At 37.3% G+C, this 13,097-nt stretch overlaps 2 protein-coding genes across 6 annotated transcripts in view; one reads left to right on the plus strand and one right to left on the minus strand.

Moving 5' to 3' along the window:
• RMDN1 (regulator of microtubule dynamics 1) overlaps positions 1–4,192 on the plus strand; it is a 39,682-nt gene extending 35,490 nt beyond the window's left edge. Inside the window, exon 10 of the mRNA XM_058177257.1 lies at positions 3,810–4,192. Coding sequence (XP_058033240.1) covers positions 3,810–3,845 — 36 coding nt within the window. The 3' untranslated portion in view covers positions 3,846–4,192. The remainder of the gene's footprint in view (positions 1–3,809) is intronic.
• The window catches only part of WWP1 (WW domain containing E3 ubiquitin protein ligase 1), a 75,898-nt gene that overhangs the window by 16,383 nt on the left and 46,418 nt on the right, over positions 1–13,097 (minus strand). For 3 of the 5 annotated variants that reach the window (XM_058177248.1, XM_058177251.1, XM_058177250.1), the window contains exons 5-10: positions 11,085–11,222; positions 10,931–10,997; positions 8,663–8,826; positions 1,822–2,170; positions 1,271–1,366; positions 278–452 (exon numbers count right to left, since the gene is read on the minus strand). In XM_058177248.1, the coding sequence (XP_058033231.1) occupies positions 278–452; positions 1,271–1,366; positions 1,822–2,170; positions 8,663–8,826; positions 10,931–10,997; positions 11,085–11,222 (989 nt within the window). Of the gene's footprint in view, positions 1–277; positions 453–1,270; positions 1,367–1,821; positions 2,171–7,879; positions 7,963–8,662; positions 8,827–10,930; positions 10,998–11,084; positions 11,223–13,097 lie in introns of those variants that run through there. The other 2 variants (XM_058177249.1, XM_058177252.1) reach the window with 2 other exon arrangements.

Below are 13,097 nucleotides of genomic sequence, written 5' to 3' on the forward strand. Positions count from 1 at the left end.
AACAAAAACCCATTTTTGAGCTTTCTAATATTTTAAAAATTAACAAATTTATTATGGCAATGTTCTTAAGATATTTAGTCCAAGACCAAGTAATTTATCAGCCATGGAATGGTATCAAAATATAGTTAAACAGGTCAAGGTTTTGGCTAAATCATGGCTTCACATTATATTCAGTTCAGCCATTGTCAGGGCAATGTAAAATCATATCCATAAAATAATATGCATTAAATATCTAAGAATGGACAAGAGAAGAATCTAAACAGTTTTTTAGCTTTACCGAATAGAGGTATCGTTGGTTAAATTGTTGCATAGCTCCTTGCAATTGATTTCGTTGCGACTGCCATTGTTCAAAATTTCTGACTGATTCCATTGTTGGTCTCTGCCATGTTGTTGTTCGTGTGTTATGGTCCACATAATAAACTCTTCCACGATCATCAACCCTTCTTTCCCAGCTAGGAAGAAATTATAATATTGGGACTCATGTTATAGCAATATATAACTTGTTATAAGCACTTATATTATATTATATTATATTAATTATTATTATATTAGTAGTAATGAAGATTTAATCTATAACTTAATCTATAATTTAATCTATGAAAGCTATCACCAGGGGAATTGCTATTATGAAAAAGAAATCATTCAATGAGACAAAATAAAATTCATAATAAACTAGTTTGAATACAGAATAAACTAGTGGTAGCCACTCCAAAGCAATCAGAATTATGTGAATTTTAAAACTATTTTTATGTATTACAAATTTGAAGATTTTTATTTTGAATTTTACTAATTAGCATAGTGACATACTTTTTGTGGAACAGTTAATAAAAGGAAAGTTATCAGTCCCCTCTTCCCTCTTAAATAATGTAAATTGGGAGTGAAGGGCAGTAAAGCTTCTATGAAATAGATGTGCAAAATGGGGCAGACTTCTGACTACTAATATCTCCCTATTCCTCTTCCCATTGTCCAGGAAGCTCACCTCAAACTCAAAGGGCATAAATAACTGAAGAAGGTATCATGGAAGAAGCAACTTCATACTATTTTAATTCTAATTCAAACACATGGATTTACTTTTAAAGATTACTAAAGGCTAGCTTTTTTTAAAAAAATGTTTATAATAAGCTTATTTTAGCAAGCTTATTATAAAGAAACTTAAATTCCATTATATCATTTACATACAAAGAAATAAATACTGTAGCAAATTCTCATCTTTACATTTAGGTAGCAATTTGGTAGCCTTTATTAATATATGGAAGAGTATAACTATTACCCTGGTGGCAAAGGTTGAGGTCTTTCCCAAGTTGTAGTTCTTGTGTTATGATCAACATAATAGGTTCTACCATGTGGATCTTTCCTTTGTTCCCATCTTTGAAAAATATAAAAAGTAGAACTTAATTAATAGAAAACAAAAGTTCTCTCCTGAAAAGCTGAAATTAACAAAACCTGCAACAAATTTCAGATCAGTTATAGTTTCATGGTTACATTCTTAAAATACTGTTAATCTAGCTTAAAAACAAGTTAGTCATCATCACAACGATGCCCAATTAAATTTATTTTTGTACGCATATATAGCAAATTAAGTGAAGTATCTTCAACTTGGTTTCACTAGATAGATAAAATCAATAGAAAATACTAGGCATAACCTAAGGATGTATTAGAAATAAATGATTTCAAAAGAGATTAAATTCAGTTACTTTAGTATAATCCAACACATTGACAAATACATTTCAATAACCTAAATATATATTATATATATTAGGTTAAAAATCGCTAACATTTCCATCTGAATCTAACAAGTACATCACATTTAATCTCACATACCCAGGGGGCAAAGGTTCTATGCTGGTGTTACCAGGTTGCTGCCTTATAGCTTCGCCAGATACATTAGCAGACTCCCTTGGTTTTGCTACTTCTGACATTGGTGTGGCATTGTTCTCTGTACTAGAGGATACTGAATCTGAAGGAGTAACAGGCTGAAGTCCTGAAAATTCATTAAAGGCAGTTATAGATGTACTGCTTTCAGCATTACTAGTAGTAGCCTCAGTTTCTATAGGAGTTTCTGAAGTAGTAGTGGTAAAATCTGCAGATGTGGATGGCGCTTCTGTAGAATCCATAGGTATTTCGGAGATTGAAAGATTATCAGCTTCCATTATGGATGATTCACAACTAACTGTAATACACAAAAAGAGAATAAAATGTGGATAAACATTACTTTTATGTTTTGAATATTATATTTGAAATCAGACTGCTTAGCCAGCAATGGTAACCTGTAAAAATTATTGATTTTTTAAATATTATAGATTATTAAAAAGCTAAAGTGATATGCAAAGAAAATGGCAACTGCAACATGATTTGTGTTATGATCAGCTTAATAGGTTCTTTCATTTTCGACTCAAGTCATTTTCAACTTTTAATAACCACATAGATTTTCTATCTCCAACTTATTTTTATTATTATTATTTATTTGATTTCTATACCGCCCTTCTCCCGAAGGACTCAGGGCGGTGTACAGGCAAGAATAAAACAAACGGTACAATATACCAGATAAGCTAATTCTAGTTTGTACAATATACAAATTTGTACAATATACAAATTTAAAATGCAGTTAAAAAACTTATTTTAAAATTAGCCTGAGAAGTAAAATATATAATAAGCTAAAAAACCCCATTTAAAATTAATTACTAAGAATTTAAAAATTTGTTAAAATCAATTTAAGCCAGCCCCGCGCGAATAAAAAGATGTGTCTTCAGTTCGCGACGGAATGTCCGAAGGTCAGGTATTTGGCGTAAACCCGGGGGAAGTTCGTTCTTTCAAGTCTCCCAATGATGCACACTGTAACTGAATACATCCATCTTGCTGCTGATCATCCCCTCCTTTTCTTTTTTTCTCCACCTGTCCCAGTAATTAGCCTTTTCCAAAAAGCCGTGTTTTCACATGACAAGCTCAAAGTAGGATAATTTGAGCTTGGTAATTTGTGTCTTGAACTCTGGATTTATTTTTTCAGTGATTCACTTGTTTGTTTTCTTGCTATCCATGGTATACTCAGGAGTCTTTTTCAAAATGAAAGTTCAAAGGCATCAATAATCTTTGTCTTCTGCTTTTTGAAGTCCAACTTTCACTTCCATACAGTGTCACAGGAAATACTATGGCTTGCACTCTTCTGATTTTTGTAGATATAAACATATTATAGCATTTATTTTTTCTAAGGCCTTCATGGCTGCTTTACTATGCAATGCAGCTTTTGCATAGTCTTGTTCTATACAAATGTAACAGTCCAATAAATTCTAGATATTATTATTTGTTGTACAAGTCATAATTTGAGATCCACTGACACTCTTGTAATAGACGTTAAAACATTCTCCCATTGTCTATGTAATATAGGGATCTCTAATTCTTTGTTCCATTTTTTCTTACCATCTGCATATCAAGTTGATTTGCTGATAGCAAATATCTATAAAAATTAATAACTGTTTAGTTTTAACAGATTTAACAAGTTCTAGTAGCTCAGGTATTTCAGAAGTTAAGAATGGTGCTGGCCAATAAAATATTGCTAACAAATGTTTCTGTAAGTATTTCCATTGAATTATATCAGATAGATAATATTGAATACTTAACAAAGCATATGTTAAATGTTAATCTTCATCATCAATCAGTTAATCCAAAGTAAATATCTCCACTTCCATTCAATGTTTCATAGCATCATTAGATTAGAAACTTGACTGATTATTTTTTTGTGGTTTGCAATATTTCAGTGACTACTTCATCAATTCTTGTAACCTTCTGACTATAATTTCATTTTTTGATACTAGGTAAAGGTAAAGGTTCCCCTCGCACATACGTGCTAGTTGTTGCCGACTCTAGGGGGCGGTGCTCATCTCCATTTCAAAGCCGAAGAGCCTCCTTGGTCATGTGGCCAGCATGATTCAATGCGAAAGGCGCACGGAACGCTGTTACCTTCCCACCAACATCCAGTTTGCTTTCTTTCTTATTTCAGTTTTAACAGCCTCTTTTCACAATTGTCTTCAAAGACTTTAAGTTCATTACATAATTCCTCTGGTTCTCCATTATTAAAGTTTAGTAAAACAATTCCAATGTTCTTCTTTAAGTGTCTCCTTGTCTTTCCTTGAAACACCTTGAAATTGCAACATAACATCTGACAAACAATAAGCTTTATTTCCAAAGCTGAAGCTGAAAAGGTCAACTGTAATATCCTAACAATTGTAATGCCTCCTTTTGAAATTGGGAGGAAATTCTGAAAAGTAATGAAAAGAATCTGCAGCTAAAATTCTATACTCTACTTTATAATAAGCTTCAGCCTTATCTTCTCAAGCCAAGAGACAGTCTTACCATAAGGCTAAGTAAGACAACAATTTCTAGCAGAAGATGCTGGGAAGTGAAAAAGGAAAATTAAATACTGGGGTGGGAATCTGAGCTGCCTTACATGGTCTGACTTAAAGTCTTAAGTATTTTATTGTCTTTAAGTGCAGATTATGCCCTCTTGTCAATATTAAAGATTCAACAACCATTTTAGTCCAACTCTGTACATGAATAAGAACAGGACAGGGTGCCTTTTACAATAACAGCCAATATCCAATAGGGAGATTCCAGCAGTAACTGAAATTAAAATGTTTTATCCATTTTTCCAAAGTGAAAGGGGTTCTCTCTATTTTTTAAAAAAGATCTTTGCTTCTAGCCAGCCAGAACAGAATATGAATCTGGCAACTTTTTTTGTTTGATAAGCAAAATCAATTAAAAACAGTAGATATGATAGATATGTAGCTTTGTCTATATGCTTCAATATTAATTTCCTTAAGACTGTTATAAGGAAGACATAATATCTAAGAAATAAATTACATTATTACAGCGGTATATTTTATTATATTTATGATTCTTTACTTTTAATTAGTTTGAGTTTTCAGGTAATAATCTACATTTTAAATATATATTAGAAATAATAAATAGAATAGATTAATAATAATAGAAAAGAATAGCTCAGGGTGGAACTGTGGATCCTTCGGGCTCTCTGAGCTTGGTTGTTTCCTTGTAAACATTTCATTATCCAACTAGGTAAGAACTTCAGTGCTAGAAGGGAGTGGGGTTAGTTCTCTGTTTATATACTCATCACTAGTGTCTTGCCCTGTCAGTGTCGGTGACAGTATTCTTGGTGGTTCCTTGATTAGTGATTACTGCATCCGGAATGCCATTCAGCAGTCCTGTTTAGTGTGACTCATAACTTCTTAGGAAAATACAAACAGAGAAATATCTCAAAGGATAATATGCCAATACTACTAGAAACTTCACAAATTTATTTATTTATTTATTTATTTAATTTGATTTTTATACCGCCCTTCTCCCGAAGGACTCAGGGCGGTGTACAGGCAAAATAAAAACAACAATACAAATATACACAATTTAAATACCCCTAAAAAACTTATTCAAAGTTAGCCTGATATTAAAAATCATCATCAATTAAAATCCCATTTAAAATTGGTAAAATTCCCTTTTAAAATCCAATTAAGCCAGCCCCGCGCGAATAAAAAGATGGGTCTTCAGTTCGCGACGAAATGTCCGAAGGTCAGGAATTTGACGTAAACCAGGGGGAAGCTCGTTCCAGAGAGTGGGAGCCCCCACAGAGAAGGCCCTTCCTGGGGCCGCCAGCCGACATTGTTTGGCGGACGGCACCCTGAGAAGTCCCTCTCTATGGGAGCGTACGGGTCGGTGGGAGGCATGTGGTAGCAGCAGGCGGTCCCGTAAGTACCCAGGTCCTAAGCCATGGAGCGCTTTAAAGGTCGTAACCAACACCTTAAAGTGCACCCGAAAGGCCACAGGCAGCCAGTGCAGTCTGCGCAGGAGCGGTGTTACATGGGAGCTACGGGTAGCTCCCTCTATCACCCGCGCAGCTGCATTCTGGACTAACTGAAGCCTCCGAGTGCACTTCAAGGGGAGCCCCATGTAGAGAGCATTACAGTAATCCAAGCGAGAGGTAACGAGGGCATGAGTGACTGTGCATAAGGCATCCCGATCAAGGAAGGGGCGCAACTGCCGGACCAGGCGAACCTGGTAGAAGGCACTCCTGGAGACGGCCGTCAAATGATCTTCAAACGACAGCCGGTCATCCAGGAGGACACGTAGGTTGCGCACCCTATCCTTTGGGGCCAATAACTCGCCTCGGACAGCCGGCTGCGGCTGCAGCTGACTGAATCGGGATGCCGGCATCCACAGCCACTCCGTCTTGGAGGATTAAGCTTGAGCCTGTTTCTCCCCATCCAGACCCGTCGGCTTCCAAACACCGGGACAGCACTTCAACAACTTCATTGGGGTGGCCCGGGGTGGAAAAGTACAGCTGAGTATCATTAGCGTACTGCTGGTATCTCACCCCGAAACCACTGATGATCTCACCCAACGGCTTCATGTAGATGTTGAACAACAGGGGCGAGAGAATCGACCCTGCGGGACCCCACAAGTGAGGCCCCTCGCGGTCGACCTCTGCCCCCGTCAACACCGTCTCGTCCGGTCGGAGAGATAGGAGGAGAACCACCGATATACGGTGCCTCCCACTCCCAATCCCCCAGCCGGCGCAGCAGATACCATGGTCGATGGTATCGAGCGCGCCGAGAGGTCTAATAAGACCAGGGCAGAGGAATAACCCCTGTCCCTGGCCCTCCAGAGATCATCCACCAATGCGACCAAAGCTGTCTCCGTGCTGTATCCGCGTCGGAAGCGGACTGGAGCGGATCTAGATAGACATCTTCATCCAGGTATTGGGGTAGCTGTCGCGCCATGGCACTCTCTACAACCTTCGCAACAAAGCGAAGGTTGGAGACTGGACGATAATTACCCAAAATAGCTGGGTCCAGGGAGGGCGTCTTAAGGGGGGGTCTCACCACCGCCTCTTTCAAGGCGGCAGGAAAACCCTTCCAATAAAGCGTTGATAATCCTCTGGAGCCAGCCTCGTGTCACCGCCTGAGTGGCCAGTACCAGCCAGGAAGGGCACGGGTCCAGTAAACATGTCGTGCCGTGCAGCCCCCCCAACAACCTGTCGACGTCCTCGGGAGCCACAGGGTCAAACTCATCCCAAATGGACTCAACAAGACGTGCCTCCTCTCCCTCGCTTGGATCATCCCAATTTCGGTCCAGACCGTCCCTCAGCTGAGCGATTTTATCGTATAGATAACCGCTAAACTCCTCGGCTCGTCCCTGCAACGGGTCATCCCGCACCTCCTGGTGTAGGAGAGAGCGGGTCACCCGAAACAGGGCGGCCGGGCGGTTATCTGCCGACGCAATGAGGGTGGAGGCGTAGAAACGCCTCACTTCCCTCATTGCCACTAGGTAGGTCCTAGAGTAGGACCTAACTAGTGTCCGATCAGCTTCGGAGCGACTGGACCTCCAGGTGCTCTCCAGGCGTCTTCTCTGGCGTTTCATCTCCCTCAGCCCCTCGGAGTACCAAGATCACTTAGATCAGCTCTAATTTGAATACTGGCTGAGCAAGTCCTACTGAAATGACTGGTATCTGAGAAGAGTTAATCCTGTGAGTCTCAAGGAAGGAGATGGGGTTCTCAATGCTTTGAGCACAGCCACCCGCATGATGAACCTATGTTCCTCCTGGTTAGTCAAGGTTGTTAAAAAATATGCGTAATGGTAAGGGAGAAAGAGATTGGAAGAAGAGGCAAAAAGATGCTGCCTAGGGAATAGTCAGATGAGAGGTAGCATAGTGTTCAGCTGTCTAGTGAGTGAGCAAGATGCTCAGGAAGGATCTTCCCTAAGTTATCAGGCTGTAAAATTGACAGCAGGAAAACTGAACGTTCAAACTTGCAAGATTCTGTTAACTGTACAAGAAACTAGAATTAGCTTATCTGGTCATGTTTCCTGTCTGGTCTACCTGGTAAAGCTGACATCAATCTTGCATCAAGGTCCTCTTCCTTACACTCTACAGGAATAGCATTGGGCCCCAACCCTGTTGACCTTCAGGAAAGAATTAAAAAGTTTATTTTTCCTGCAGGTCTTAGGTAATTTGTAAGTTATTTGAATGGTTGCTTTTTGAATATTTGTACATTCCTTAACATGTTGCTATTATTGTGTTATTTCATCTTTAAATTAGCATACAATAGGTAAAAACATTTAAATTATGTTTTAACCTATTGTATGTTAGCTTGAGTCATTTCATTGACATGAGCCTTTTAAATCAGATAAATAATTCCACACACACCCAAGAAATCTGAGTTCAAGATTACTTATTACATTTTTATTCCATTTTCTCTCAAATAGCTGTTGACCTTGTACTTATAAATTAAGCTGTATACATATTCTGAATAAATGTTTACAATTTGCATTTTCCTTCTATTTCAATGAACAAATAAATAGCATTGATAAAACATTTTATCTCAAGGTGACATACAAGCCTTTTTAAATCCAATTTTTTACCCAACTTTTTTTTCCTTATTATCCTTTAAAAACTGCTGCAAAAAGTCAGATTATTTGATGCAGTGGTAAGTGTAGCACAACAGAGAAAGTGACATTTTGATACATACACGTACTGAAGTATTCTCCTCCTATGTACCAGATTCTCAATAATCTAACTTAATAAATCATTTCTTAGTATTAATTTGATGTTTCCTTTAAAATAATAAGTCTAGTAAAACACCTTAGCCAACATTATTCTTACCAATGTTGTTATCTTGTTCACTTGACAGTGGTTTTGGTATTGGTGAATTTTTGGATCTGGTCACAATATGAGGAGATGATGAGTTGTCTTCATTGTCTCCATTAACGGCATGTATAGGGAATGAGATCTGTACTATGGAACTTGATGGTGTTTGATTATCTAATCTGCAGGAAATACCACACAGGTGATGAAAAATATGTATTACATCTATATATTTTCCACTCCAATAACCCACTACATACAAATCAAAAGTAAATGTATTTTAAATAATTTTCATATTCTTCTTCCTTCACCTGTTTTCATTTCTCAGCACAGTATTTAATTTGTGTATCTGTCATGTTTTCCGCCATTAGAGCAAAGAATATAGGCAGTTCTTGTCAAATGACCACTCATTCAGCAATCACTTGAAGTCATGATGGTGCTGAACAAGGGGGACTTACAAAGGGTCCTCATAGTTGCAGCCATCAAAGCATCCCTGGAGTCACGTGATCGCAATTTGGACACTTGGCAACTGGTTCAAAATTATGATGTTGCAGCATGCCATGATCACCATTGTGACCTCCACTGCCAGCTTCTGACAAGAAAAGTCAATAGGGAAGCTATCCTCAAATAGTGCTCAAGGGACTGCAGGATACTACAGCTATGCAGGATTTGCCTCATGACAGTAACTGGGATTATCACAATTGCCACTGTAAATCACAACTGCCATGGTAAGTCACGTGCCTTTGCACTTTACAGCCAAACCACTTAGTAACAGAGTTGCAGTTCCAATTATCATCACTAAGAGAGCACTATCTGTAGTTTGTTTATAAATAAAATTTATTGGCTGCCCATCTTACCATAAGGTAACTCTAGGACGCTTACAAAGATAAAAAAAAATACATCTACATTAATTCTGTTCTTTGTAAGAGAGCCATATATCTATAGAAGAATATAAACAAATGATATGTAAAATATCAATTATTCATATTAACTTTATTTCAATGTGTATTTGGATGTTTATGTAACGTGTTCTATAACATCTTGCCCCTTCACAAACTAGTTATAATTACTTGTTTTCTGAATGTGCATATTATTTTAATAAGTATATAAGATTTCTTATTAAGTAGAACCCAAATTATTTTTGACTATAATAAATTTCAAAGTTCATTACACAAAAGAACATTCCTGGCCACTAAAGTTGCTAAATGATACTTGATAAAATTGAATGGAAACATTCTGTCAGAAGAGCTTAGCAAAACAATTCAGTGTAACACATTTTGTACTTCACAGTAGTTTCAAAACAAACTACCAGTGGACAGAGAAAAATGAAGAGGACAAATAAATAGATATACTCATTGTAAATAAGACTATGCTGCTTTATTTCTGTAAGAAAACAAGGGAGTCACTAGACCTAAAGAAATAAACAAACAAAAAATAGCAGGAGGTAGAATGTTGTTTAGCTGGATCAGGTATTTTGTGGCTAAACTAGAGCCTTATTTACTTACAAACTTACTGACTGACTGACTGATTTAACATTTACAATAGAATCCCAGCTGATTTACAGCAGGAATGAGTGGCAACAAGGATTGACTTTGAAGTAATTGTTGTACAATACATCTAGATAAGTTTCTTCCACAAACGAATTTACTAAAGTAATGCCACACTGAATTTAAGAAAGCAACAACACAAGGTGCTGAACCAATTTTTTTTTTTTTTATTATTATTATTATTATTATTATTATTATTATTATTATTATTATTATTATTATTATTTTATTAGATTTATAAACCGCCCTTCTCCCGAAGGACTCAGGGCGGTGTACAGCCAAGGTAAAAAAGAAACAATGTACAGTTAAAAGTAAATTAAAAAACTTATTATACAGTGTATAAAATTTGACTATTTTTTCAACTATCTGAACAGCAGGAGGGAGAGGTTAAAACGAAGGTTTTTTTGTTACACCGATTTAACATAATGTAAATTCACTGCCATTCTTAACTGTTTTCCTGTAAACTGCAGTCACACATATCCCCTATTAAAATGTTTTATCCAATATATTAATTACTGTAGAAATTTTCACAAAATATTTTCATTATGTGCATGCAAAAATAGACACAACTCAAATGCCTCCTCAAAGTAAACATTTAATCAAATTAATAACATACTTGATACTGCGCTACAACTTATTCCACTGTCTCCTAGCTGAGGCTACAATGTAATCTGATATTATGCATATTCAATTCAATGACATTTAGTAGTCAAATAATATTCTTCAAAAGAAATCTAACCTGGAAGTGGTCCTAGCTGGTGTTTCTCTATTTTCATGTAAAGCATCACCATTTTGCTGGACTTCTACTAAACAATAAAACAGAAAATTAGATTTTTCCATTTCTCTTTTTAAACTAAGGGGTTATAATTTTAATCCCCCTGAATTTAACTTACTGGTTACTAGTGAACTGCGATTTGAAAGAGATTCTGTTTCAAGCACCAAACCATCAAGCACTATTATCAGTTCTCCAGTTTGTATCAAGCCACTCTTATTTTCCAGTGAAAGCTTCAAATGTTCTTTGACATGTTCTACTATCAGAAAAAAAAGTGTTTTGTAAAAAAAATAAGCCACTTATTAAAACAGCAAATACATTTTTTCAGATCTAACTCTACTACCTAAACACATAGAAGAAAAAAATCCCTGTGTATATTTTATTTATTTTATTTATTTATTTATTAAATTTTTATACCGCCCTTCTCCCGAAGGACTCATTTAATCATTTCAAATATTAAGATTACATTTCTACAACATGGTTATCAAATTATACAGAAATCTGAACAGTGTATCACACTATTTATGAAGCATAGTCAGTAATAATTGTTACTGCATATGTGCAATGCAAGATATAAAGTCTTAAAAAACATCAAAATGAACCTATAACACAGAGGTGTCAAACTCAAGGCCTGTAGGCCAGCTGCAGCCCATGGGGCTGCCCTGGAAACAGCGAAGGATAGTCCGTGGTGCCTCTGCCAGCGAAACGGAGCTCAGGAGGGCCACGTGCAGCCCTCATGAGCTCTGTTTTTGCTGGCAGAGGGTTGCAAGAGGCCCTCACAATCAGAAACGGAGCTTGGAAGCCACTTTTTACTGGCAGAGCACTCGGGCCACCAAAGGCATCCCTGACATGAGTGATGTTGAGCTGGCCATGCCCCCTGGCCACACACCCCAGCCAGCTGAAATCCTCTGTGGTTTGCCACCGGTTTGCTGCCCACGTATGCACGGTGTTTGCCAAATGCACGTTGAGTGTGTATGCATAGTGCACACCAAACACACGGGGCACGCGGAAAAAGGAGGTTTGACAAGTAGAATAGCAAGGAGGGAACACTGTGCTGTGCGATTTAGATTCCTGCTTTCTAGTGAATTTCGGATTCACTAGATTTAGGATTTCCTGCTTTCTAGTGAATATAAACTACACGGCACAGCTGATCATCAGAAATACCAGTTCTAATAAACTGGTAGCTGTTTTTAACTACCAGTTTGCCCGAACAGGTAGCTTTTTAACTACTGGTTCACCCGAACAGGTAGCTTTTTTTTTACTACTGGTTCGCCCGAACTGATGTGAACCGGTAGCATTTCACCCCTGCCCCCAGCCCCCTGAGGTCAAATACAACCCTGATGTGGCCCTCAATGACATTGAGTTTAATACTCCCGCTATAACATATAAGGATCTTTATGCATTTAAAGCACAACTCACACAGACTGAAAGCTGTTCATGAAATGGAGATTTTTAAATTCCTTTCTTCCCAAGGCAACATTTATTTATTATTGCATTTATATTCCATCTTTTTTATTCTAATATTCAGCATTTTTTTATTCCGTTCAATTGTGTCTGATTCTTGGAGACTATCTAGACAAGCCTTGGTATGATTTTTCAGAAATGGTTTACCACTGCGTCCTTCATAGGGCTGAGAGAAAATGACTGACCCCAAGTCACCCAGCTCGCTATGTGCCTAATGCAGGACTAGAACTCATGGTTTCCTAGTTTCTAATCTGATGCCTTAGTTATTGCATTTCTTTACATTCAGTATGGGTTGCAACAATAAATTATATAATACAAACAGAACAAAATGAATATAATTAAAAGATAAAGAAAAGTTAAACTCATTAAAATAAATAACAGAAGTTTAGAAAATATATAAGAATTTACCATTTTCCTAAATAATGAGTGAATGGAAGCCAACTGCATCTCCTTAGGGACCCATTCAATACCTGGGAGCCATACAGAAGAATGTCCTTTACTAAATAATTGAGAGTCATGTTTTTAGCAGCAGGAAAATTTTCAGAATTGTGTTTACTGATCTAAGTAACTAGCCAGGTTCATGGTGGGAAAAATGGTTCACAGATAGTTAGGCCATAAGTCATGAAAGCGTTCTAAAGATCAACGCCAGCATGTTACATTGTGCCTACTA

The sequence above is a fragment of the Ahaetulla prasina genome, chromosome 3 (assembly GCF_028640845.1).
Source record: "Ahaetulla prasina isolate Xishuangbanna chromosome 3, ASM2864084v1, whole genome shotgun sequence".
NCBI classification, from domain to species: domain Eukaryota; kingdom Metazoa; phylum Chordata; class Lepidosauria; order Squamata; family Colubridae; genus Ahaetulla; species Ahaetulla prasina.